The 27,262-nt window shown below is 48.1% G+C and overlaps 1 protein-coding gene across 1 annotated transcript in view; it reads right to left on the bottom strand.

Annotated features, from left to right (window-relative positions):
* Positions 1 to 27,262, bottom strand: part of CDH23 (cadherin related 23) — a 505,784-nt gene that overhangs the window by 177,464 nt on the left and 301,058 nt on the right. The window contains exons 12-13 of the mRNA XM_060201959.1: positions 25,715 to 25,864; positions 25,113 to 25,271 (exon numbers count right to left, since the gene is read on the bottom strand). Coding sequence (XP_060057942.1) covers positions 25,113 to 25,271; positions 25,715 to 25,864 — 309 coding nt within the window. The remainder of the gene's footprint in view (positions 1 to 25,112; positions 25,272 to 25,714; positions 25,865 to 27,262) is intronic.

The following is a 27,262-nucleotide window of genomic DNA, read 5'->3' as shown; positions in this document are numbered from 1 at the left end:
CCTGATTTATAAGGCATCATCTCTTCTGATTCTCCCCAACACTACTATTACTAGCAAAACAAATTCCCTCATTTGGGCCTTTATAATTGCATCCGTGAGTGCTTATTTCTGTGATGGACAATGCTGGCAGAAGTGTAATTTTCTTCTGCTGACAAAAAGGAAATAAATAATTAAATAAATACACACAGGGGGGAAATTCTAGAGGTTAAGACAAGGTGAATCTTTAATGGGGGAATAGCCACAACCCCAGCAGGGCCAGCCCCAAGTCAGACACCCATCTTTCCCCCTGGCTATAGGGCAGGGAGGGGTAAGATGGCACTACTGCCACTTCCCTATGTGTCACACACTGTGCCCAGTGTTTCCCACCCTTTGTGTTATTCCATTGCCCCAACAGTCTCCTAGGACCCACACTAATAATATTGCCATTTTATAGATGGACCAAAAACTGAAGCTAGAGAGGTCAATCAATTTGCCCAAGAACAAATGACCACAGAACCAACATTGCCACTTAAATGTGTAAGATCTTAGCTCCCACCCTCACATGAGTGCAATGTCCTCCTTCAGTTTGGAAAGCTGGGCCTTGGGATCAAGAATGCTCCTACCAGGTCACTCTCTTCACCCTACAGAGATCAGAACGGCCCCCAGCAGCAGTGCTCTTCTTCCAATCATTGCTAGGACTTCAATGCTCTGAGCTGACTTTTCTAGATAGACAGATGATAGATAGATAGATAGATAGATAGATAGATAGATAGATAGATAGATAGACAGACAGACAGATAGACAGAGCACCAGTTTGGCAGCACAGATAACATGCACAAGGACCTAGGTTCAAGTCCCTGGTCCCCACCTTTGGAGGAAAATTTCATGAGTGGTGAAGTAGTGCTGCAGGTATTTCTCTTTCTCTCTCCCTCTCTATCCCCTCTCCATTTCTCTCTGTTCTAGCAAAGAAAATAAAGGGCAAGCAAAAGAAAGAAACCACAGCACCGAAGCTTCCTTCAGTGCAGTGGGAGACGGGCTTGAACCTGGGTTGTACACACAGCAAAGCAGCACTATCCAGGTGAGCCATTTTGGTGGCCCAATATTCTCCTTGGTACAGTGGCTCTCCCTCCCAGCTTCTGCTCTCCAGAAGCTCTGCCTGTGTCTACTAACAGAGGCGCCAGGGTCTCTGGTTATGGTTTCCCAGGATGCAGACACTCAGTCAAGGCCCTTGGACATACAAGCTTATCTGTCCCATAGACACATACAGTGGGCTCCCGTAGCCCTACCCCAAGTTGAGTCAAGGTCTCTGCAGGTGGTTCAGGGTTTTATCTGGGGGAGTCTTCAAGGTCCAACCTGAAGTTATTTCCTATGACTGGGCAGCCTGGCTATTGTGGGTGCCCTTCCCGATTCATCCAGAGCTCTTCATCCAGTAAGTACCCTCTAGATATAGTTCTCCCTTTGACTTGTAGGCCAGACTCCATACCCCACCATCTGATACCCATCATCTGGTCTCATGCCCTCTCCCAGGGGACCCACTATCTCAGTAGTGCCCATAGACACTTTTCTTCCTGTCTCTTTGTCACTCCCAAGAGTCTTCCTTCAACTCTGTTTCTTCAATGAATAGCCACCACCTCTCATACTCTTTCACTGATTTGTCCTGCATCAAGGGCCTCTCTTATTGGTGCCACTCTGTGCTCTCACATACCTGCACCTCACTGATGTCTCTCAGTGTGTGCCTTGCAGATGTCCACTGCTGATAGTGACCTCATGCCGTGATATGAGTTCTGCCTGCTCTGTCGTAGTTGCCCTCTAAGCCTGGGCCCATGACATTGATTCCCCTCTCTTCTCATGGGTTTATGGGTTTGTTTTTTTAACTTAAAGCATATATAATTATTTTTATTTATTTATTTATTTTGAAATTGAGAGGGAAGGGGTAAGAAAAAGAGGAAGAGGAAAACAGAAAAGAAAAGGGAAAGGGAAAAGGAGAAGAGAGAGAGAGGGAGATTCCTGAAGCAATGTTTTCTGCTTATGAAGCTTCCCCCTGCAGGTGAGGACTGGAGGCTTGAACCCTGGTTCTTGTGCACTATAAAGTGTGCACTGAGTCAGGTGCATGACCACCTAGGCCTGGGTTCATGGTTTTAAACACCTTTCATCATATCTCACAAGCCCATCCTTGTCTTCACTCTGTGTTCTCACATACTCCTCCCCTCCCACACACCTTCTCTCTTCCCCTCTGTGTAGACAGCCCCCAAACCTTCCTGTCCCAACTCCCACATGCTCATGAATCTCCCCCCCCTCAGGTAGATACCACCCTACTACACATTTACACATGGACACATACAGAGACACACACTTCATCTCAAGCACCCCCCTCACACACACACCCCAGTCTCAGACCCTGGGCTCCTCCACACCCCTCCCCAGCCACCTGGGCCTCCCCCACAGGCCAGCAACTGGCAGGCACACACTCAATCACTCCCCGCCAGTGCCTGCACCCCGTCACGCATGCGTGCCCTGACACCCCACACAGGGCTTCTGCTCTGAAGCAAGGCGGGCCCAGCTGCCTCCCTCACAGCCCTGGGTCCCCGGAATGGTGGCAGAAAAGGCGGCAGGCGGTGGGCTTCGGCAAACAGTTCTGCTCCCCTGCACAAATGTGCAGAGAAGGGCACACAGTACAATTTGTTCAGGAAACAATAGCAATGTTTGACATGTCATAAGGATTGATGGAGCAGAAATTTACATGGGAGAATGCATTTTTAAACAGCTCCACGAGCCCCGGTGCTTCGCTACTAATGCTTTCCACATTCATCATCCACTGAGCCCCGCTGAGTAACTCCTTAAACTATGCGAGATTAACTGCATTCTCACAAGCTCCAGGAGCCAGAGTGGCCTGGAGAGTCTCTGCTGGGGGAACCCAGTAGATCAAGCAGGGTCCCCTCCACTTGGCCTGATAGTTCCACAAGGCCCTGGTCTTCTTCTATCTGTTCCAGGGCACCCTCCTGTGGTGCTATCAATTAGAATATTGGCTACTCTCTGGGCCCAGGGCCCAAGGCCAAGACTGTGCCCAGCTTCTGGGGGAGATACTTTCTGCCTCAGTTTCCCCTGTCATCTCAGCAGGAAGCTCTGCACTCTGAGAAGGCAGCCAGGGCTGATGAGCAGGTGAGGGCAAGCACAGCTTCATGAGGACTCCTGGAACAGAGAGGACAGTCACAGGTCCAGGAGGAGAGGAGGAGATGGTACCTGAGATGGTGACAGCTGCCTGCTCAGTGGACTCTGTAGAGGGGTTATGGTAGTGAACTAGTGTCCCTGCTGAGTAAAGGCACCAGAAAGAGAACAACAGTGTGCAGGGAATATCCTGGGGAAACCATAGATCACGGGAATAAAGAGATTTGGGGAAGCCATTGGTCCTGCTCTAGGTCCTCTACAACCTCATGTCGGAAGCTTCTGGACGAGACAGGGTGACTGAGGAGGCTGGGGACAGAGGCTCAAGGCACACATCTGGGTGGAGGAGCTGAGTGGGAAGCCAGTTAGTAAAGGGCGGGGACCTGGCTGGTGGTGAGTGCTACACAGAAAGGAGGGGGTCCTTTTTCTCTCAAATTCTGGACAGAATGTGCCCACTTGACTCCACTGCCTGCACCCATGGCAGACATTACTAATCAAACAGTACTGAGTACAGAGGGTCTCTCAGCCCAGCCTTCCCTACAGCTGTTAATGACCAATTTGCAGGGGGACTTGTGTGAAAGCCTCTTTGCTATTCCTGCTGAACTCTAAGCTGCTTTCTGAGAGTTAGGGAGGCATGTCACCTGGAGGAGAGGGGTGCAGGCACAGTGCAAGAACTGGCACAAGGAGCCTCAACAGGATTTATGGCTAAGTATAGATACAAGAAAATGCCCTCAAAATGAGAGGGAGAGACAGGTCTGGGTTCTGGCCCATCGTCCACCCTGGCCATCTAGCTGTAGCACCAGCAGTCTATGCTCGGCTGGAGCCACAGGCAGGGAGCCCCTTTCCAAGTGACAGGGCTCCCAGAGCATCTGATAATTCACCTACTGCATTGGACAGATTTTTTTTCAGAGAGAGAGAGAGAGTCTCCACAGCACTGACACATCTCCCAGTGCAGTGGGGGCTGGGCTTAAACCTGGCTTGACTGCATGGCAAAGCAGGTGAGTTGTCTTGCCAGCCCTCTCAGCTGAGTTACCTGGCCAGTCTTCTCCTAGAGCAGGTAAGACAGGAGTTTAATGACTCACCTTACAGATAGCAGAATAACTCACCTGGATAGTGTGCCTGCTTTATCATATGCACGACCCAGGTTCAAGCCCAGTCTCTGAGGTACTGGAGGAAGCTTTGGTGCTGTGGTATCTTCCACTCTATCTACTGCCCCTGAGTAGTCAATCTCCTGCGGTGACCCACTCCCTCTCACACTCTGGGGCTCAATTACAAATGCAGAGGACTGGGTGTGGGATTGTGGGGTCAGGCAGTAGTGCAGTGGCTTAAGCGCACATGGCACTAAGCACAAGGAACGGTATAAGGATCCCAGTTGGAGCCTCTGGTTCCTCACCTGCAGGGGGGTTGCTTCACGAGCGATGAAGCAGGTCTGCAGGTGTCTATCTTCTTCTTCTCCTCTTTGTCTTCCCCTCCTCTCTCTATTTCTCTCTGTCCTATCCAACAACAGCAATGACAACAATAATAATAACAATACCAACAAGGGTAACAACAAGGGCAACAAAATGGGAAAAATGGTCTCCAGGAGCAGTGGATTCATAAGCAGGTACTGAGCCCCAGCAATAACTCTTGAGGCAAAAAAAAAAAATTCACAGAGCCATGTGCATTTATAAATGAGTTTGCACTGGTTTGCACTGGTAATAGGACATTCTGACTGTCAGTGGGAAAAAATAGACTTTAAAGGGGCCTGAATGAGTCAGGAGCTGAGGTAATTACTGAGGTCCTCTAGGTAGTGAGTGGTGAGAAGCAACAGAGGCTTGTTTGGTCAGAGAGGATGGTGGGAGGTATGTCAGCTGGAACGGACAGGTTCTGCTAGTGGACGGCAGTGGGAAGAAGGGTCTGGTATTGGCAGGAGCCTCTGAGAGGACCTTGCTGCTTCTCTTACTAGAATATCAGCCTTATGGGGGCAGGAAGTGAATATGCCTTGTTCTTCACAGAACACAAGCCCATCCCTGCCTCCGACACAATGACTAAATAAAAGAATAAATGAGATTACATTTGATGAAGGTTTTGTTATTATTGTTTTCTTTCATTTTTGCCACCAGGGTTATCACTGGGGCTCAGTACCAGCACTACAAATCCACTGCTCCTGGAGGCCATTTTCTTCCATGTTATTAAAGAGAAATTGAGAGAGGAGGGGCAATATATATATATATATATATATATATATATATATATATATATATATATATAGAAAAGACAGACACCTGCAGACCTGCTTTGCCACTTGTGAAGCCCCCCCTGAAGGTGGGGAGCTGGGGGATCAAACCGTAATCCTTGTGCTGGTCCTTGCGCTTAGTACTACGTGAGCTTAACTGAGCGCAGCACTGCCTGGCCCCCAAGGTCCTTTCTTACCAGTGACAATCCAGGAGTTTCAGGTCTAAGTAGAAGGATTTAATAGAAGGGAAGGATTCCAAAAAGATAATGAAGGGGGGGGAGGAGAAAAGAGAGAGAGAGAGAGGGAGAAAGGAGGGAAGAGAAAGGAGGAAGGAGAAAGAGATAGAAAGGAAGGAGGAAGGAAGAGGAAGAAGGGAAAGATCAAAAGAAAAAAGGGAGAACAGGGGGCCAGGTGGTGGTGTACCCAGTAGAGCATGCATGTTACATGCACAAGGACTCAGGTTCAAGCCCCTAGTCCCTGCAGTGGCAAACCTCACAAGCAACGAAGTAGAGCTACACTGTCTCTCTCCTCTCTATCTTCCCTCTCAATTTCTCTCTATCTAAAAGTAAATAAAATAAACATATGAAAAAAGAAAGCGAACAACCATGGTAACATGCACTCTAAGCCTTTCCCTCTTCTGTAAAATGGTGCTAATTAAATACCTGCCTCTTGGGGCTGTTGTCTGGATTAAAGAAGTTACTTACAAGGTTGTGGAAGACAGCATAATGGTGATGCAAAACACTTTCATGCCTGCAGCTCCAAGGTCCCAGGCTCAACCTCCTGTACCTCCACAAGCAAGAGAGAGCTCAGCAGTGCTCTGGTGTTCTCTCTCTGTATTTCTCTTGCTCATTAAAATAAAAGAAGATAAAATATTGAAAAAGTAAAGAAGTCAGAGGACTGGGTGATAACGCACTGGGTTAAGCCCACATAGCACAAAGCACAAGGACTCATGCAAGGATCCCAGTTCAAGCCCCTGACTCCCTACCTGCAGGGGAGGGGGTTGCTTCACAAGCTGTGAAGCAGGTCTACAAGTGTCTATCTTTCTCTCCCCCTCTCTGTCTTCCTCTCCTCTCTCAATTTCTCACTGTCCTATCCAAAAACAACAACAGCAGCAGCAACAACAACAATAATAGCAACAACAACAATAACAGCAACAATATCAATAATAGCAACAACAACGGAATAAAGATGGCCTCCAGGATCAATGGATTCATCGTGCAAGGCACTGAGCCCAGCAATAACCCTGGGGGGGGGGGAGTAAAGAAGTCACTACATGTAAGGTATTTCAGATCAGTGACTGGCACATAGAAACAGCCTTTTAAGTGGAGTTAATGTTAGAATTCCTTCTCTCAGTTCAAACCACTCTCATTTTCTCACCCTCTGCAAACATGCTCCCTTGTGGACTCTCTGGCCTGGGCTGTGCCAGTACTATGCCAGCAGAGAGTCGTGTGTGTGGAGGGGAGTGGGGACAACAGTGGCATTATCCCCATAGGAGTGTTTCCAGGATGACTGTGCCAGCCTGGTGGCAGAAGGAGGAGGGATGACAATGAAGGTGTCGTCAGGGTGTAGGGTCAGGCTGATTTGCCGCTGCAGACACAGTGTTGTTCTTGGGGCTCCTCCGCCTCCTTCTTTATTTACCTTTACTTTATTTTAAAACCTGGAAATAAAAATTGATGGGGAACAAATTGCTCTGGCCAGCAGTTCTGTGCTTAAAGGAGTCGTCCTAGGAAAGCAATTACGAGATGTCAAGGGCTGTCAGGGAGGCTGGGCAGCAGCAGCCTGCACTGCCTGGTGGCCCCCAGCCTCCATCTGGGGAGATGCTGGAGCAGCCCCGGAGAGGGACAGCCCACTCCCACCCCCTACTTCCAAGCATGGGATACCTGAGGTCACAGACCTTGGTCAGTGTCACCACTGGGCCTGGCACTATGTCAAGGCTTGGTAGAGTGTGCCATCCTTAAAACACCCAGTTAGATGGGGGTAGGATGATGTTTTACAGATAAGGCAACTGCAGCTGATAATGACTCTATTAACAATAACAATAGCTCCTCCTAGCTTAGTCCTTCCAGGTTCTACATTAGTTTAAGAGTCTAAGAATCTTTGTAGGTTAACATATTCCTTTTTTTTTCTTTTTTAGATTTGTTCTTGGTGGTGGGGGAGGAAAGAATCAGAGCATAACTGGCACATGCAATGCAGCGGAATCAGACTCAGAACCTCATGCTTGAGAGTTCAACGCTTTACTCATTTTACCACCTCCTGTGCTAGTGGGTTGTCAGAAAAGTCATGACGCATTTTTTCATGGAAGAACATAGAGAAATATGTCATGATGTTTCTGACATCCCAATACAAAAATTAGGAGGCAGGAGCCAACATAAGTGACAACACTTGACCTCACTGGGTTTTGTCATTGCTGTTGTTTGTTTTGTTGTTTTAAGATTTATTTATGAGGCAGAGAGAGGGGGGGGGAGAGGGAGAGGGGGAGAGAGAGAGAGGGAGGGGGGAGAGAGAGAAGGAGAGAGAGAGAGAGAATGACAACACCAGAGCATCACTCTGGCACATACAATGCCATAAATCAAACTCAGGACCTCATGCTTTCAAGTCCAATTCTTTATCCACTGTGTCATCTCCTGGGTCGTGTGCCACCACAACTCTGTAAGTAAGTACTAATAATGCCCCCATGCCTGTTTATGCAAACACAAAGGGCCACACTCCCCCTGGTGCTCCCCTCCACAGGCCAGGAACCGCTTCAGTACAGTACCTACGCCTCTCTCTACATTTTGTTCTCAAGGAAGCAGGATGAATGTTGGGGTGACCTCATTTCTAGAAAATGCCCTCATTCAAAGGGTGTGAGGGCGACTGGATCAATACCCCAGCCTCCTGGACCTGAGCATGTGAACTCAACAGACACTTCTCCCTGACTTCCATGTGGCCTGAACTCCAGGTGCCCACAGCGGTAACTGCTTCACAGACGCCCTTCAGCGACCTTGTCCCATGCCCCACATCCCACTTGAGCTTCCCTGGGGTTTCCAGTAATGGCAGGTACTAGGCTCAGTCTCCCACAGCTCACCACTGGACTCTGAACACTGGTCTGCTTGCCATTAATGTACACAAATCATAGAAGGAAAAAATAAAATTAAACTTCACTCCTAATCTTTCTACAACACTGTTCACTCTCTTATTTATTTATTTATATTTATTTTCCCTTTTGTTGCCCTTGTTTTTTTATTATTGTTGTATCTATTATTGTTGTTGTTACTGATGTCATCGTTCTTAGATAGGACAGAGCGAAATGGAGGAGGGGAAGACAGAGAGGGGGAGAGAAAGACAGACACCTGCAGATCTGCTTCACCATCTGTGAAGTGAACCCCCTGCAGGTGGGGAGCTGGTGCCTGAATGGGGATTCCTATGCCAGTCATTGCACTTCCCGTCATGTGTGCTTAACCCGACTCCCCTGTCCACTCTCTTATACCTTTTGGTTCAGCTCAATTAAGAGTGTGTAAATATATATGTCACATCTAACCAACAAGCAAAGACAAGTGGAATGCAGAAGGCTATTTTTTTCCAGCAATGCAGGAAGAGGGAGGGTGACTGGCTGAGGTGAGGGTGGGCAAAAGGGATAGTCACAATCAAAAGGAACTCAGGGTCTCTTTGAAGTCACTTATCAAGTTGGAATTATGTGGTAGACGGTGAGAAAGGGTGGGTAGCAGAAGTGTGGGGACAGACACTGTGACCAAGACTCAGTCAAGTGGAACTTCAGGAGCAGAGGAGATGAAAGGAGGAGCAGGAAGATTCAGTGCAATCAGCCTCCTGGGGGTGCAACCAAATCATGGCTGCAGCAATCCCCCCATTGCTGGATCCCACCACCATAACCTGGCCCCAAGTCTGCCCCCTGTAGGGCTGCAACAGGAAGTGCCAGATCCAGTGAGAAAGTGGGAAGGGGTACTAGGTGTCAGGGACATGTCCTCATTTCAAGGTGACTTGAGAAGCACGCCTCCCCTGCTTGTTGCCATTGGCAGGCACTGATTGGGCTGGCATGTGCTGCCCACTAATGAACCATATTGATTCCACCTTCGCTTGTTGTCTCCCTAAATGGCAAGACACACATCTGATAGATTAAATACCCACATGATTGCCCACCTGACATCTCCATCACTCCGCCCGAGGGTCCCTAATGAATTTTACAGCTCCACAATGACAGAAGAAATTAAGGTCAAAGCCCGACGCCATAACTATAAATCACCTGTGATTTGTGACGCCAGCAGCCCCAGCCTCTTGCTCACCTGAGCCAGTCCTGCCTGTGGCTTCTGCTTGGGTGTGCAGGGTGGGCAAGGTATGTTGGGGGCACTCATGCCTGGAATCAGCCTCTGTCCATGAGTTTCTGGGCTTCCTCACTCCTCTGCCCACCACAGTCCCAGACCCAGTCCCAGCAGTCAGAATGTTCTAACACCGATTGAGCAACTCACTCAGTGTTTTTCATTTATAAAAGACTTTCCAAGGAGTTCAAAATACCTGAGCCATGCTGTTTTAAAAATGTTCTCCTGGAAGCAGGAGAGGATTCTGTGGCATTCTCTCCATTTTGTGGATGGACAAACTGTGGCTAAAATAAAAAGAGCTTGTCCAAGAGTGAGTCATTTAGCAAATTGAAGATCTCTGTCTTCTAGATTCCAGGTTTGCAAGTCATGTGACAATGGAAACCTAAAGGCATCTCTTTGTCTGGGTTTAGCTATTCCTCTGGGTCTAGTTTCTTTCTTTCTTTTCCTTTTTTTTTTTTTTTTACCTTCAGGGTTATCGCTGGGGTTCCTGGTGGCCATCCCCATTTTATTAGATAGGATAGAGAGAAGTTGAGAGAGAAGGGGGAGATAGAGAGGCAGAGAGAATGATAGACACCTACAGATCTGTTTCACTACTTGTGAAGCATCCGCCCCGCAGGCAGGGAGCAGGAGTTCTTGCACTTAGTACTATGTGCAATTTACTGGGTGCACCACAGCCCAGCCACCTCTAGTTTCCTTCTCTTGTGGAGGAATTTTGTTTCCAAAAGGAAACGGCACTGTCCTGTGGTGAAAGGGAAAAGGACTTTGACAGTCTAGAGACAAGGATTCATGCCTCGGTCCCAGCCCTTGCTCTGCCACCTCTGCCACATCCACATTTTTGCACCTCAGGGCAAAAAATCTATAAAATGTGGAAACTAATTCCTACTTCTCCAGATTGTTGCGAGTCTCCAACAAGATAACACATGTAAGGTACTTAGCTCGATGCACTCACTATTCATACCTTTAATTTGTTTGGAGTATTACACCAAAGTAAAAGACTCTGGGGTGGGTGGGTGGGTGGGGAGAATACAGGTCCATGAAAGATGATGAATGACACAGTGGGGGTTGTATTGTTAAATGGGAATCTGGGGAATGTTATGCATGTACAAACTATTGTATTTACTGTTGAATGTAAGACATTAATTCCCCAATAAAGAAATAAATTATTTTAAAAAAAAGGAATTAAAGATTGATGAGGTCAGGGCTGGGTGGTAGTGCAGCAGGTTAAGTGCATGTGGTGCAAAGTGCAAGGATCAGTATAAGGATCCTGCAGGGGAGTCACTTCACAAGCAGTGAAACAGATCTGCAAGTGTCCATCTTTCTCTCCCCCTCTCTGTTTTCCCCTCCTCTACCTCCTCTTTCCATTTCTGTCCTATCCAACAATGACGGCATCAATAATAATAATGACTACAACAATAAAACAACAAGGGCAACGAAAGGGAATAAATAAATAAATAAATAAATAAATAAATAAATATTAAAAAAAAAAGAATCCCAGTTCAAGTCCCAGGCTCTCCACCTGCAAGGGGTCACTTCACAAGTGGTGAAACAAGTCTGTAGGTGTCTATCTTTCCGTCCCCCTCTCTGTCTTCCCCTCCTCTCTCCATTTCTCTCTATCCTATCCAATAACAACAGTAACAATAATAACAAGGGCAAAAAAAATGGGGGGAAATGGAAAAAAAATTTGTTTGGTACCTACTCTGTGTCAGATTCTATGCTAAGTAATTTACAGGTGCTGTCTCATGGAACCCCCACAAAAAAGCTATATGGAATGAGACATTACTCTTGCTCTTCCGCCCAACTCCCAATAGTCAGGCTATTCTAACACAGACTGAAGAGGCAGCTGTGTCACACAGAGGTTATTTGTCAAAGACTAAATACCCATGGTTCTTTTCCCAAATAAATAAGTAGAAACCCTGATTGTTTTTTCTTCTTTCTTTTCGTCAGATGGCACAACATTATCTGGCTGAAAGATTCTATCTCCCAGTGTTCTTTGCAGATAAGCAGAGTCATGTGACTAAGTGCTGTCCAACAAGATGAAAGCAAAAAGTTAGGTTTCTCCAGGAAGTCTCCTGAAAATGGGAAAGAGTAAACTTCTTCACTTCCTCGATTCTGTAGCTTGGAACATGGAGGTAAAGACCGGAGCTCCAGCAACTGTCTTATACCAGGAAGATAAGGGCTATTCTTTATAGAGAAGAGAAGAGCTTGAAGGAGATACCCAAGGTTGCTCACCTGCCAACAGGTTTTAGAGGAGAAATAAACTTAGATTTTAGTTAAGCAACCATGTGAGGGGGGTTCTAATATTGATAGTTGTGTTGGGTCATAGCTGATAAAAGTAACCTACTCAAAGTGATATATAGTTCAGAAGGGCTGAGTTAGAATAAAAGCAGGCAGTTCAAGCTTGAGGTTTGTTGACTACACTGCTCCCATATTAAGCACTTAAGAAAAATGATTTGATATCATCTTTTTAATACAATAAAACAGAGAAGGTACCTTTTAGAGTAGTTCAAACTTTGTTTGAACCTTAATTGATCATAAAATCAGTTTAGTGGGTCCTGACATGCATTTCAGAAACTGAAATCTAATAGGATAAAACAGAAAACACTAGGATGTAAACTATGAAACACTGGCAAAAGAAACTGAAAGACACAAGAATGAGTGAAAAGATATTCTGTGTTCACGAACTGAAGGAATTACTATTGTTAAAATTTCCATACTACTGAAGACAATCTACAGAGTCAATGCAATCCCTAACAAAGTTCCAATGGCATTTCTCATGGAAATGAACAAAACAACACTGAGAAAGAATAGCAAAACTGGATGCCTTAAACTCCCTTATTTCAAACATTACACAGTTATAGTTTAAAAAAAAAGACACAGTATGACAATTATATAGCATAGATCAACGAACTAAAACCAGAGTACTTGGAAATAAGCCCATGCATGCACATGTGGTAAATTATGATTAAAAAGTGAAGCATGTAGTGCAGAAAGGGCATTTTCTTCAAAAGCTGGTGCTGGATAAAATGAAAAGCCAAATGCAAAAGAATGAAACTGAATTACTATCTTCCACCGCACACAAAAACTGACTCAAAATGGATAAAAGATTTGGATACAAGATCTAAAACCATAAAATCCCTAGAAGATAACATGATTACAAGTTCCCGGATATTATGATGATTTTTTGAGCTTGACACCGAAAGCTATAAAACAAGTCATGGGGACATAATGCATATCATGGTGACTATAGTTAATTATGACACATTGTTTATTTGAAAGTTGCTAAGATAGCAGGCCTTGAAAATTCTTATCTAAAAAAAAAAGAATTCTAGTAGAATAAAAAAGAAAATACTAAGGTGCATTACCACTTGGAGTAAGGAAATAACTATTTCAATGTGTGTGTGTGTGTCCTAGCTCATGAAATTAACTCATAATAAATAGGATTTTTTACGGATTGTGGCAAAAAAGAAGAAGAAGAAGAAGAAGGAGGAGGAGGAGGAGGAGGAGGAGGAGGAGAAGGAGGAGGAGGAGGAGGAGGAGAAGGAGAAGAAGAGGAAGAAGAAGAAGAAGAAGAAGGAGAAAGAAGAAGGAGGGGAGAGGAACACAGGATTTGGAAACCACTTGACAAACTCCTGGACTTTGAGCCACTCCAAAAACACAGACAGAAACCACAGTAGTCAAGCCCTCCTGTAGGAATTGTGCAGTAAGATTATGCCATCTGAAACCTATACTCCCGCCTCAATTTCTGCATAAACATCTGTGCCACCCCTCCAACCACCCACTCGAATCCCTCCATTAGCTTTTTTTTTCAATTGCTTTCAAGGCCAACTCTCAGGCCAAGGCCCTGAGAAGTGCCCTGGGTTTATCTCTCCCTGGTCTTAGGACTCATAACCTTCCATCATGTCAAAGGTGGCCTCGGTGGTCCAGGCATCTGGTTTGTGATTTCTAGGGACAATTCTGGGCTAGCCACTCTGACAGCTACCCATTGTCCTCTCACCCAGGGGCTCATTTTCTCCGCTCTGGTGTCCTCAGAGCCACTGCCTGAGCAGGAGCAATCAGAGCAAACTGCTGAAGGGTGACTCACAGAGAGCAGGGAATCAAGGCACAAGAGGGGCCTGGCTGTGGGCAGGTGGTCACATGTCATATGCTGTTAGCACTGGAGGCCTTGGAGAGTGTTCAGCACAGTCCTTTTATTTTGCAAATGAACATACAGGCTCTGTTTGAGCCCCCACCCCCAACACACACACACACACACACACACACACACACACACACACACACACACACACACCACTTGTTCAAGGTCACCCAGTGAGGGAGGGAAGGAGTGGCTTTGCCTTCCAAGCCCCCAATCTGTCTCCTCTTCATAGGCTGGTTCCCACAAAGGGCTCAACCATGGCAGTACTTGGGAGCAGCAAATGGGAATGGGACCCAGCAGGAGGGTCATAATCCTGATGTGGCTCCCCACAGAGTTTACAGTCTCTGAGCAGGTTACTGAACACTTTAGGCCTGAGCAGAACAACCCACTATAAAGTGCCTGGAGTTTACAAAGCTGACCACACCCAGTCACCAAGTTGTGATGAGGAACAACAGTGGCTCTTGGATTTTGGGGAAAGGGACAAAGGTCAGTAGCAAACAGACCCACCAGCTCCTGTCATGGGTGGTGGTGGGGGGAAGGGGCTGAGGGGAGGGTCTGGAAGCAGAGATTTCACCTGGAAGTTGTGGAGGGAAATTTCAAGGACATAGTCAGTAATGGAGCTTTAGATCAATTTGCCCAAAATCAATTAGGGCAGCGACTAATTCACTGCAAGCTGTCAGATCTTAAGGATGGTCTGGGGCTATCAGAGTCAGGGCAGAGGTGGGGGTGTCCCAGCTCTCCAACCTACTCAAGGGCAACCTCCTGCAGTCTTTCCACCCACAGCCTTCCATGGCTGCCTCCAGAAGCCCTGCGATGTGGTGGACAGGCGGCAGCCACCAGAGTTATTTCTCTCTCTCTCTCTCCCCTTAGAACATTTTTTACCTCACATTCCATCCCATTTTGGTTTTACGGAATGATATTTAGATTAAAGAGATAAACACAACCAGGAGCACTGAGGCCTGACAGAGGAACTTGGACCTGTCAATCAAGTCAGCCCACTCAGCCTCCTCCCAATGCCCGGCCAGCAATCCCTCTCACTTGGAGATGAACCCAAAAGCAAATTAAAAGGGCCCAGAAATACAGACTAGACACCTCACCCCCCAAATGAGGGAGGGGGTGTCTCCAAAAGGCCTTTCTAGCTGGCTTGGGAGCAGGGTTGGGTATACTATTTAAGAGTGAGTATTTCAACCTCTCCCTCTTTAGCCTCCCCTCCCCCAGGCAGCAGATAAAGAATTCAATTTTCTTTTAAACGGTGGGGAAATTGGAAGAGATTTTTGCTCTGTTTAAGCACAGCTGGAGTCTCTAGTCTCAAGGGACTAGAGAACAATGAGATCAATTAAGATGTCCGTGGTGAGAGGAGTCAGGAAGGAGTGGGGAGACAGCACCAGGTGGGGGGCAGGGAGACTCAAGGCAGCTTCCTACTTGGAATTCCGCTTCAGCTCCTCCTGACCCACCTGTGTCTGCTGGGTTTCACTGAGGAGCCAGACAGGGCCTACCCATTGAGTCATGTTATCATCTCCTAGACCTACTAATAATTCATGTTGCCAATTTCTGTCACCAGTTTTTTACAAAGACAGGTTCAGATCAAACGAATGCTATCAGAAGACCAGCAGGGAAAGTCCTAGATACCTGGCATGCAGCAGTCATTGGGGTCAGCAGAGCATATGCTGGATGTGAGCCCTCATCTCTAACCCTTCCATGAATTCCTCTCTAAGATCTATGAGAGAAGGCTAGAGAGATAGCATAATGGTTATGCCGAAGAGTTCCATGCTCTGAGGTCCCAGGTTCAATCCCCAGCACTACCATAAACCAGAGCAGATCAGTCTCTCTGTATACTCTTTGATTTATTTATTTTTAATCAAAGAGATACAGACAGAAAGAGACCAGAGCACTGCTCAGTTCTGACTTATGGTAGTGCTGGGGATTGAACCTGGGACCTCAGAGCCTCAGGCATGAAAGTTGTTTGCATAACCATTATGATATCTCCCCAACCCACTCTGTATACTCTTACTAAAACAAACAAACAAATAGATAAATAGCATATAAAGTCCCTGAGAGAGAGAACTATCCACCCTTTCTATGGAGGTGAACCTAGCCTCTCAGTGAGAAGCTAAGGCAGGACTCCAGCCCAGGGCTACATGCTCACTTCCCTGCTTATGGAGATGAGGGTGGACCTACCTTGTGGGGCCGGAGGAAGAGAATGGCCAAGGGTGGAGTTTTTGTGACCTGAGTGTGGTCTGGGAGATGGGAATGTGGGAGGAGGGCTCTTAGATCTTTCTCTTCTTGCTGCCTCCACTACCAGCTGCCTGGTGGAGCCAAATCTCTCTGCTGGGCTGCTCTCACAGCAGCTACAACCATCCATCCAGTCTCTCTTGAGCTCAGCACCTCCTGACCTCCCCTCTCAGCCCTCCTCCTCCTCTGATTCTACCCACACCTCCATGGGTGGCCTGCCTTTCTTGACCACCGCTAAATAAGACAGAGTATAGTAATACCCCCTGGCCTCTCCCCCCACACTCTGTTCCTTGACTTATTCTCATCTGACATGCTCCTTGTTCATCACCTGTCTCTGTCTCCGGAGCAGATAGGGTGTTTGTCTTATTCACTGTTGTCATTTCAGCTTGAGAGCAGGACTGAATATACTATGTAAGAGTTTACCTATTTGCAGCTGGAAAGTGGTTCAGTGGCTAAAGTGTCAGACTTATAAGCATAAAGTCCCAAGTTCAATCCTTGGTATTGTATATGCCAGAGTGATGTTCTGGTTTTCTATATAAATAAAATGTTTTATTTAATTTTATATTTATTCATTTTCCCTTTTGTTGCCCTTGTTTTTTTTTTTATTATTATTATTGTTGACAGAGAGAAATGGAGAGAGGAGGGGAAGACAGAGAAGGGGAAAGAAAGACAGACACCTGCAGACCTGCTTCACCACCTGTGAAGCAACTCCCTTGCAGGTGGGGAGCCAGGGGCTTATGCCGGTCCTTGTGCTTTACGCCAAGTGTACTTAACCTGCTGAGCTACTACCTGACTCTCCATAAATGAAATGTTTTAAAAAGAGTGGGGCTGGGGGGTGGCTCACCTGGTACAGTGCACAGGTGACGGGGTGCAAGCTCCTGTTTCCCACCTACACGGTAGGTGAGCTTCATGAGTGGTGAAGCAGTGCTACAGGGGTCTCTTCTTCTCTTTGTCTTTCTCTGCTTTTAACCTCTATCAAAAAAGAAAGCAAAGAATGGGGCCTGGGTGATGGCACACCTGGTTTGAGATTTGAGCCCCAATCCTCACCTACAGGTGTCTCTCTTTCTCTCTCCCTCTCTATCTCCATTACCCTCTCAGTTTCTGGTTGTCTCTATCCAATAAATAAAGATAATTTTAAAAAATATTTATTTATTCCCTTTTGTTTTATTGTTATAGTTATTATTATTGTTGTTTTTGATGCTGTCATTGTTGAATAGGACAGAGAGAAATGGAGAGAGGAGAGGAAGACAGAGGGGGGAGAGAAAGACAGACACCTGCAGACCTGCTTCACCGCCTGTGAAGCGACTCCCCTGCAGGTGGGGAGCTTGAACAGGGATCCTTGTGCCAGTCCTTGTGCTTCGCATCACCACGTACACTTAACCTGCTGTGCTACTGCCCAACTCCCAAATAAAGATAATTTTTTAAAAATTAAAGAAAGCAAAGAAGGAAGAAAGGGAGTGGGTGGAAAAGGTGACTAGGAATGGTGGGGCATTATAGGAACTGAACCCAAGTGCTAAACCCTGGTGGCAAAAAAATAAATAAGTAAAAATAAGAGAGTGTAACTATTCAGTAGTCATTGAATGAAGGCAGTAGAAGCATAAGGTGTGTGTGTGTGTGTAGGGGTGTGTGTGGTGGGGGGTGTGTGCTCTGCCTCAGAGAACGCACAGTCTAGCTCTGAGAACAGCAACAGGGGTGATGCAAGTTCACAGCATACCCGACACTGCCCAGAAGCAGCCTAGGAAGCAGGGCCAGGCTGAAGGGTAGGGCATATTCAGTCTCAACTTTGCAATCACACAGCCTGGTTAGGAAGAGGGGTTTGAGGAGATCCTGGAATGCTGTGGGCATTGCACCCCACAACCCCCCCCCCCGCCCAGAGCCTGACTCAGGATATTCAGAAAGCACAGGGTCTACCCTCTCCTTGGTCTGAGCAGGAGGGTGAGCCTCAGAGAGGGAATGAAAGTGACCCAGAGTCACACAGAAGCCAGTGGCCTAGTCTTCCTAGTCTGGCCAGCAGTCTCCCATGTGCCCTTCAGCAGAGGGAAGCCACAGGGAGACCCTGGATGGACAACAAAATGTGGGGCACACATCTTTGCCATTACTGGGTGACCTAGGGTACATAATTTGCTTTTTCCATGCCTCAGTTTTCCCATGAGGCTTCTGTCTACATCCTTCTTCCATGAAGTTGCCCCAGATGCTCCAGACAATGGGAGTGAAGCTTACACTGTGTCATGCACTCCAGTGGTGGGGGCACCTAGACATAACGAGTCTAATTTCAGGTTTTCATTATTTAAGAAAATATTTTGTTTTTATTTTATTATTACCAGAGCGCTGCTCAGCTTGGGAGGGTAGTATTCTGACCCACAAATAAGATACAGGCTTCATGGCAGAATAAGACAATAGCAACCTAGCAATCACAGTTGCCATTTACCAGGAACTTTCTAACATGCTAGGAACATTATAGGTCATGTGTATATGTGTGTGTGTGTGTGTGTGTGTGTGTGTGTGTGTGTGTGCATGTTTGAACCCAGGACCTCATATTTGAAAAGCATGTGGTTTGCCAATGAATGACTCCCCCTGCCCCACCTCTTTTAACCATGGGCTAGAGATTATTTTCAATATAAAAGAGAGTCAGACACAGCCAGGTGTTTGCCTGGGGTCACAGAAAACAAGGGTTATACTTGTTTGTTTCTTTTCTTTCTTTTTGCTTGGGTTTTGGGGACTCCTGGGCTTCATACTAATATGATTTCACTGCTCCCAACAGACATTTTGTTTCTTTTTAATTCAGATGGAGATAGAGAGGGAGAGATGATAAATGATAGACAGATGATAGGTAGATAGATAGATATATAAAGGAAAAACACTGCAGCATGCTCTGCTACTCATGAAGCATCCCCTGGTGCTGTGCATGGTGTTCCCATGTGGTGCTAGGGGCTTACTGGGTCCTTGTGTAGGCTTAGCAGGTGATTTATCTCCTGCCCCTAGGGGCAGTATTGGAACCTGGCTCTCCCTGGTTTCAGAGTCTGGCTCTGAGCCCAGGTTCCCTCTGGCAGGGGTTGATACAGCTGGGAGAAGTTTCTCATGCTACAGACCCGGAGGCCAGAGGGAGCAGAGACACCACCCGAGAGTGAACAGGGGACTGGTCTTCCAGGATCAGCTGCTCAAGCCATCAGGTTCATAGCACTTGGGGTGAGACCCAGGTGAGCTTCCTTGGCTTTGGCAATATTGGGGTGCCCTCACCCTGTCCCTGAGGAAGCCCCAGGCATGGCATCACAGAGATGGAGAAGAGTTGCACTGCATAGTAAGGCCTCTCGGATTGAGGTTGGGTGTCACCAGGGTCAGCTGGGGTGATATCATGACACACCTTTTCCTTTTGGAATCAGTGGTGTTGGCAGTGGAGGAAGAAGGACGGAGGAGGGAGGGAATGAAGAGCAGTGGGGTTGGCAGTGGAGCAGCAGGACTATTTCTGCTGATGTGTCACGCTGCAGAGGCCAGGCTAGGTGAGGAAACACTAGTCAGGGTTAGACATAGAAAAGCAAAGGCTTTGAGAATCTTCACCAAACTTACAGGTGAGTGCTAGGACAGGGAGATGAAGGCATGAGAGAGCGCTCTAGAGTTCAGTGTGTAAGTGGGGTACCATCAAAGGGCACATCTCAGGAACAATCCCCACCAGTTGTCTCCCAAATGCCTGGCATGGACCATAGGATGTAAACAGGTAAGAAGATGGAGGTGGTCAGCTACAGACCTTCTCCACTATCTTAGCAGTTCATGGGCATATTTGGGGTTGGTGGCAATACAGGAGGAAGAGTGACAGCTGGATTGTATGTGCTTAGGAATAGGACTCCACTTCCCTGCCCATCACAGCCCTCCTCCTGACATTCTGGTCACAGGGCATTTCCACTCCTGGTTGCTCTTTCTCCAAAGCAGAGCCTTCCCTTTGCTCACCTGTCAATACTACTCAAATGCACTTCCTCGGGGAAGCTTCCCTAATCCTAGTCAAGGTCAGGTGCCTTGTTATAGAATCTTATAGCTCCCTGATTAATAATATTAGTAATATTAATGATAACATTAGTGATATTTAACATAAAGATTCTTTTCTTAGTGCGAACATCAGGCTTTCCCAGTAGACTGTAAACTTCATGAAGCTAAGATTCATATCACCATGTGTCTACAGGGACACATAGCTGGCACACAGTACAGATCTAAAATAAAAATGAATGAATGAAAGGGTTGCTTTCTAGTCTGTTAGCACCCACCAGTGCTAAGCCACTAACCCTCAGGTACCAGCTGGCGAGGCTACATCACTGCCTCAATACCTAGAGAACCCCAGGAAGGTACCCATGTCCTTCTCCCTGATTCCTGTTACCAGGTTAGGGGGGCAGGAATAGAAGGCAGGAATCACAGAGCAGTCTGGAGATGTAAGGGGACAAATAGCATAACCCAGAGTAGGGAGCCACCAGCATCAAAGGGGAGTACGCACATCCGCACGTGTGCACGAGCCCGTGTTCATCGTGATATGAACCACTGAGCACATGCAGGTGTTACCCATATGCACGCACAGATACAAGAACATGTCTGCAACACATGCTCCAGAGCACCCCTCACATGAGTACACATATGAGTGCATGCTTCTTCCTATGTGGTCAGTCTGTGGAGGCCCAGTTCCCACTGACATTTATCCAATATTCTTCCTCTTCCCTGCAAGCCTCTCCTAATGAAGACAGCTCTGAGCTACCTTGAGATTTTCTGCTTTCCTAAGCAAAGTGTTCAAGTTTGTCCAGTGTGGTTTTCCCATCTGTCCAGAAGATTTCAGAAGGCTCCTGAGGGTTCAGAATGTCACTCATGTATACAATGCTTGGAGTAACCCTGTGGTCCATCTCCCTGGGTCCTACAGAGACTATCTACCAACTCTTCCCTAGACCCTCAATTCTGCAAGGATAGGCTTAGTAGTCCAACACAGAGACTTGGGCATGGGCAGTCCTGTGGTTGAGAGTCTATAACTTGAGTTAAGTAGACTTGTGATGCAGTTCAGGTCAGTCACTTATCCGTGCTGTGAATCAAGTTATTTAGGCTTCCAGATCTCAGTTTCTTCAGCTGTTATGGGGTGAATATGAGCATGACAATGACAGTGGAAATGACATTATTCCCTTGGTTTAGAGTAAGGTCTCAAAGTGTATGGCTTGCCTTTGAGACTCAGTAAAGACAGCTGTTGAAATAGATGTTGTAGTTTTCATAGTGAGAGATGTGCTCAGAGGTCAGGCTAGCCACGCCCTGCCTCTGGGCATGATGGCCTGGGGTGCCAGGTCTGCAAGGTATCACAGATACATTTCAATATTTGACAGAGGAGAGGGCTCTTTAAAAAATTTTTTTATTATTTATTTTCCCTTTTGTTGCCCAGGTTGTTTTGCTATTGTTGTAGTTATTATTGTTGTTGTTGGATAGGATAGAGAGAAATGGAGAGAGGAGGGGAAGACACAGAGGGGGAGAGAAAGATAGACACCTGCAGACCTACTTCACCACCTGTGAAGGGACTTCCCTGCAGGTGGGGAGCTAGCGGCTCCAACCGGGATCCTTACACCAGTCCTTGCACTTTGCGCCACCTGCGCTTAACCCACTGTGCTACCACCTGACTCCTGAGAGGGCTTTTTTTTTTTTTTATAGAAAGGAAACATTGGCAAAACCATAGGATAAGAGGGGTACAACTCCACCCAATTTTCACCACCAGAACTCCGTATCCCCTGATAGCTTTCCTATTCTTTAACCCTCTGGGAGTATGGACCCAAGGTCACTGTGGGATACAGAAGGTGGAAGGTCTGGCTTCTGTAAATTGCTTCCCCACTGACCATGGGCGTAGGCAGGTCACTCCATACTCCCAGCCTGCCTGAAAGGGCTTTCTGTTTCTATCACCCAAGGGGTGGAGCAGGAGCAGAATCTGGGATCAAGGTCAAGTCTTAATCTTTCCCCATCCACAGTGGAAACTTCATTTTGCCATAAAGGTCACAAAACCTGAACAAAGGAGCATCCAGGGCAGTACAACTGCTAGTCCTCCCCTCCAGTGGGTGCCCAGTCTGATGAGTCCGGGCACATTCAGACTATGGCTGTAGGCATAGAGGGGATGCCTGGTTTGGAGGTGATGCCACCTTCCTCTTGGGGCTCTCCCAAGCCCCGTTGAGTTCCGCCTTCTCCCATCCAGTGCTGAGGAGCCACAGAAGCAGGGGAATCCCTTGCAGCAGGCTCTGCTCCAGCCTTCAGCACAAATGAAAACATTTTCCTTTTCTTCATAATTTCTTCCTGCTACAACTCTCCATGAAACATTTAAATAACATCCCAGAAAAGGTCAGCAAGAAGGAATTTCACAGTCCCCGAGCAGGCAGCTATAACGTCAGTCCCTCGTGCAACAAAGGAGGTGGAGAGACAGGATCTTAGTGGAGGATGGCAGGTGAGGGAGGTGAGGGTAGGTCTGGGGGGGGGTGGGTGTGAATGTGTGTGGCGTGGCTATAAAAGTAGAAGTGCTGGAGCACCTTGGGGACATGGGGGACAATGGGAGATGGCACCGGGTGGAGGTGAGCAGGGAATGCTTCCACTCCCTCAGGCCAACAACCCGGAGAGGACTCAAGCCCACTTTACAGACAAGGACGTTAAGGCACAGCAAAGGCCAAGTGGCAGGGAGGACAGTTTTGCTTTGGGCTCTGTTCCCTTATGTCCTGCTTGCCACTAGAGTTCATCATCCGCATGATTCTACATCAGCTGAAGTTGGAGGGTGGAGAGAAGCGGGTGGGGAAGGTTTGGACAGAGAGATGTAGGGAGTGTTGGCTGGTCAGGTGAGACCCAGACAAAGAGGCTGCCACAGAAGAAACTGAACGCTTCTCCCAAAGCTTGTGTGAGCCTGGGGAAAAGACTGGAGAATGGGGCCAGAGTGCACACTCCACCACCCGAGGAAAGACGGAGTACCTACTCTCTGGTGCCAGCCCCACACTGCATGGGGCCGGCCACACCCACCCTGTCAGGAGCAGCTAGCCAGCTGCCAAGAGCAGTGCTTCCCCCCCACACACATACACAGTGCACACCCACCTCTGCTCCCTAGGCTCCCCAATCCTTTCCCAGGACATGGGAACTTGGGGTTACAAAGTGAGACCCTCCCTCCAGCAAGACTGCCAGGAAGGACTCCTTGGACTTGACACCCAAATTCTTCTCTATGTGCTCTCCACAACCCCTGCCCCCACCCCTGGCTACCTGTAGGGGTTGGGACCTCCTTCCCTGTGAGGTCCCTGAAGCATGGTGCTCATGATGGTCGGGGCATGAAGATGTTCTCTCTAGATCCAGAAGGCAGAGCTTCTGGCACTTGCTCTCTGGCTGGGTCCCTAGAGGCTGAAAGAGGATCAGGGGACCTCAGGATCCAGGTGACTGATGGCAGAGAGCGTGGTGCAAGCCGGCAGAGTCACGCACTGGGAGAGCCGAGGAAGAAAACAGCTGCTGCGGACTTACTGTTTATGTCTGAGGGCCTGCCTAGCTAAACATCTGTCTGGAATATTAATAACTGTCAGATGGGAAGGGCCTGGGGATCAATACAGTTTCATACCATCTGTCTGTAGAGTAAACACACTTCTGAGTGGGGGGCAGGATCAGCAAGTAATGACTGCTTAGAGTGAAGATGGAAGAAGAAATGCCAAGTGAGAACTGTTCGTGGGCATGCAGAGGCAACGGTGAGCCAAGATCCTTGATGCTCATTGAGCACCTCACAGTGGCAAGACCTGAGCTCGTCTAGCCTACCTCTGCCATTCTGATGGTGTTGGTAGCCAATCCATAGACGCTCCTTTGGAACAGTCCCTTGCTCCCTTTTCAGTCCAGATATCTCCTGTCTCCCCTAGGAAGAGTTATGGGCCATTTCTGTCAAATCAGAACCATGACAATTGGTTCCAGAATGACCCAACAAGATGAACCAATAAGAATCAGTGGAACTATTGGAAAGACTTATCCCTCATGAGGGTTAATCCACTGGTAAGAGGAAAGCCTTGGGGTGCTGGCATCCTTCTGCCAATAATACAGAAGTGCAGAATCTGGTGCTGAAGTCAGATTCCTGCTCAGCTGAGTGTCTGGAGAAGCCATATCTGAAACTATTACTTTTCTTTCCAGTCTATCATATTTTATATTAATTACTTCAGTATCTTTATTTATTATTTTTTTAAATTTTATTATCTTTATTGGATAGAGACAGTCAGAAATTGAGAGGGGAGGGGGAAGATAGAGAGGAAGAGAGACAGAGAGACACCTGCAGGACTGCTTCACCACTTGCAAAGCTTTCCCCCAGCAGGTAGGGACAGGGGGTTCGAACCTGGGTCCTCCTGCACTGTGACATGTGCACTCAACCAGGTGCACCACCACCCGGTCCCTAGTATCTTTATTTTTTAAATATTTTTTACTATTACTGATTTAATATAGGTTTACAAAATTGTAAGATTTCATGGGTGTAACTTCACACCTCTGTGTGTGTGTGTATGTGTGTGTGTGTGTGTGTGTGTGTGTGTGTGTGTACAATTCACCACAGCCACCACCAAAGCCCCTGTGCCCATTCCCTCTGATAGCCACCACAGGGGAACCACTATGGGGAAATGTCAGCCAGTCCTGTCTGCCCTGAACCACTTCAGAGTCCTGTTCCCAAGACTACTGAGGGATACAAACAGGTACAGGGTGGAGCCCTATCAAAGTCTCAGCCCAGAACAGCTTGGGAAGATCAGGCACCCTCAAGAAGTCTATTTCTGCCTGGTGCCAGCAATCAGATAGGAAGTCTCTCTCTACTCAGCAATGGTTGGCACCTGTCCTGAGGGTCTTTCCAGGGCCCCTGGAGCACCCCCACTAGGTCCCTCTTGGGGATAAGACAGAAAATAGAGTATTCTCACAGTCCAATCTAGTCTCCCTCCAGGCTGACCCCTTTTGTATACTGCTGCCCTCCCCAGAGAGCCCAATACCACAGTCTCTCAGGGGTTGGGGATGCGTCTTCCAAGACCATTAGAGCAAAATCCCTCCAGCTGCCTCCCTTGGTCTGTCACAGAGCTCGGAGGCCCTGCAGGAGAGTGGGACTCACCAGGACTGTCAGCACAGAGGTCCCCACAGTCACATTCTCATACAGGCTGACGTTGTACAGTGGCTGGCTAAAGATGGGCCGGTTGTCATTCTCGTTGATGAGGGTGATCTTCACCTTGGCATAGCCCACGTGGTCAGGCACACTCTCATTGGCAAAGAGCTGCATGTGCAGAGCACAGTCCCAGGTAAGCTCCCATCTGCTCCTGGAGCCCTCATTCCCATGAGTCCTCCTGGGACCTTTGCCGGTCCCAACCCATCTCAGGCGTGTGCTCCCGAGGGCCCCTCCATCACTGCTTGCAGGGTAGGTGGTCACTGATTTTACCAAGAATGGGGAGTTGATGGGGGCTGGGCTGGCAGAGGCTGGGTAGTCGATACTCCTGGTGGGCTTCTCAGATTGTGGTGGAGTCTGACAAAACACCAGCCAGTTTCAGGACAGGCCCTTGTTCTCCTACAAAGGGGAGGTCCAGTCTGGCTTCTCGGACTTGGATCAACAAGTAAGGATGAGGCGAGATAAAAGTGAACTATCTAAAGTGGGGCTGGTGTTACTCTCAGCCTACCCTGAAATCCACCGCTAAGCCAAGTGAACAATAAGAGGGGACTTACGTCAAAGTCGTAGCGGTCCACGGTCTCATAGTCCAAGGGGATGGCTACCCGGATGCGGACGTCTGCTTTCCCTTGGACAGACGTGGGGGAGATGATGAAGTGGTGGGAGTTGTTTCCCACCAGGTACACCTCGAACATGCTGTTCAGGCCCTGGGGCAAGAAGGAAGAAGAAAGGAGTCAGAGAGGAAGGGGGCAGGAGGCAAAAACCCTGGTGATTATTGGAGGTACAGGCATGGCACAGGGGCTGGGGCAGGGCTGGGCTTCCTGCAGCCCAGGGCTCACTCTGAGCCTGCCCCCCCCCCCCCCCCAGATCTGGCTTCCACCGCGCCTAAACCTTCGGGAAGTTCCTCCATTCCTCCCCTTTTCCATTCCATCAGCGTGCCCACAGTGTAGGTCCAGGTCATAGGACTCATTTTCCATTTCCTGTTCCCTCCCTCTACTTCAGTGACCTCAAGTGGGGAGGGGTCTGCAAGTTGCAAGACCCCATGGAGAACGATGCAAGACAAGGAAGGGGTCAGAAGGAAGTAGAGGGGAGAGAAGTAACTGAGTGTCCTTGGTAAGCTTGGACAGGAGAGGGTGTAAGGGACAATGCTTCTCCCCCTCACACCCACTCCTCCCAAATGTTTCAGTGAGGGAGACCTGGTTTGCTTACGCATGGAGTGGGATTCTGTTCCAGATGACTGAGTGGCAAAGTGAATCCCTGTGGACCCCACTCTGAGGCCAGCTGTGGTGGCCTGGAGGGCATGGGTCCCAGACAGCCCAGAGCCACCATATTCTTCCATGTTCTGTAACAGCTCAGCGGCCCAAACCCATGTAGTTAGGTGATGGGGGCTCACTCTTAGCTGTTTCTGATCATTCTACCCAAGGCCGTGGCTCAGGGGCCCCAGATGTACCTGGCTTGTCCTCACACCAAGTATGTGACCTCTCCACACCATTGCAGTCCCCAAATCAGGACAAGAAGCCATCACTGAAGTGTGTGGGGAGGGTGGGGGAAGGCAGGGGGTGGCTTACCAATTTGCTCAGAAAGCAATTTTTCCTCCTGTTCCATAGGGATGGGGTGGAGAGGAGGATTACCCTCAAACACCTCCCCTTCCACCTGACTGGAGATCTGAGGTTTATAACTAGTCAGTCAGCCCTCTAGCCCAGCGCCCCTCCATTCCTCCCTGCAGACGCCCGGTAGTCTACTGGTCAGGGCTCTCGGTCCCAGCAGGGCATGGCGACCTTCCAGTCCTGCACTCCCACCCCTGGTCCCTGGCATGGTGCCCAGCACAGTTCCTGTGTGCCTGTTTCTGTGGAATCGAGGGCTGGCAAGAGAATCACTCTCTCTCTTCTTGGGTGCCCAGGGATGTTGAGGGGCTCCCTTCTGGAACCAGTTCCTGCTGAAAGGGGGGCTGCTAGGCAGCCAGAAGCTTTTACTTGGATAGAGAAAATGGGTCCCTGCAAGGGTGGACTAAGTGCACCAGGCTCTCACCCCAGAAGCCAGCCCACGGGTACTCAAACACATCTGAGGAATGAACGTGTATTAGCTTGTGGCCATTAGTGTCTTCA

This window comes from Erinaceus europaeus, chromosome 1 (genome assembly GCF_950295315.1).
Source record: "Erinaceus europaeus chromosome 1, mEriEur2.1, whole genome shotgun sequence".
NCBI lineage: Eukaryota > Metazoa > Chordata > Mammalia > Eulipotyphla > Erinaceidae > Erinaceus > Erinaceus europaeus.
The sequence above is the reverse complement of the archived record's forward strand: the minus strand, read 5'-3'. Positions and strand labels throughout refer to the sequence as shown.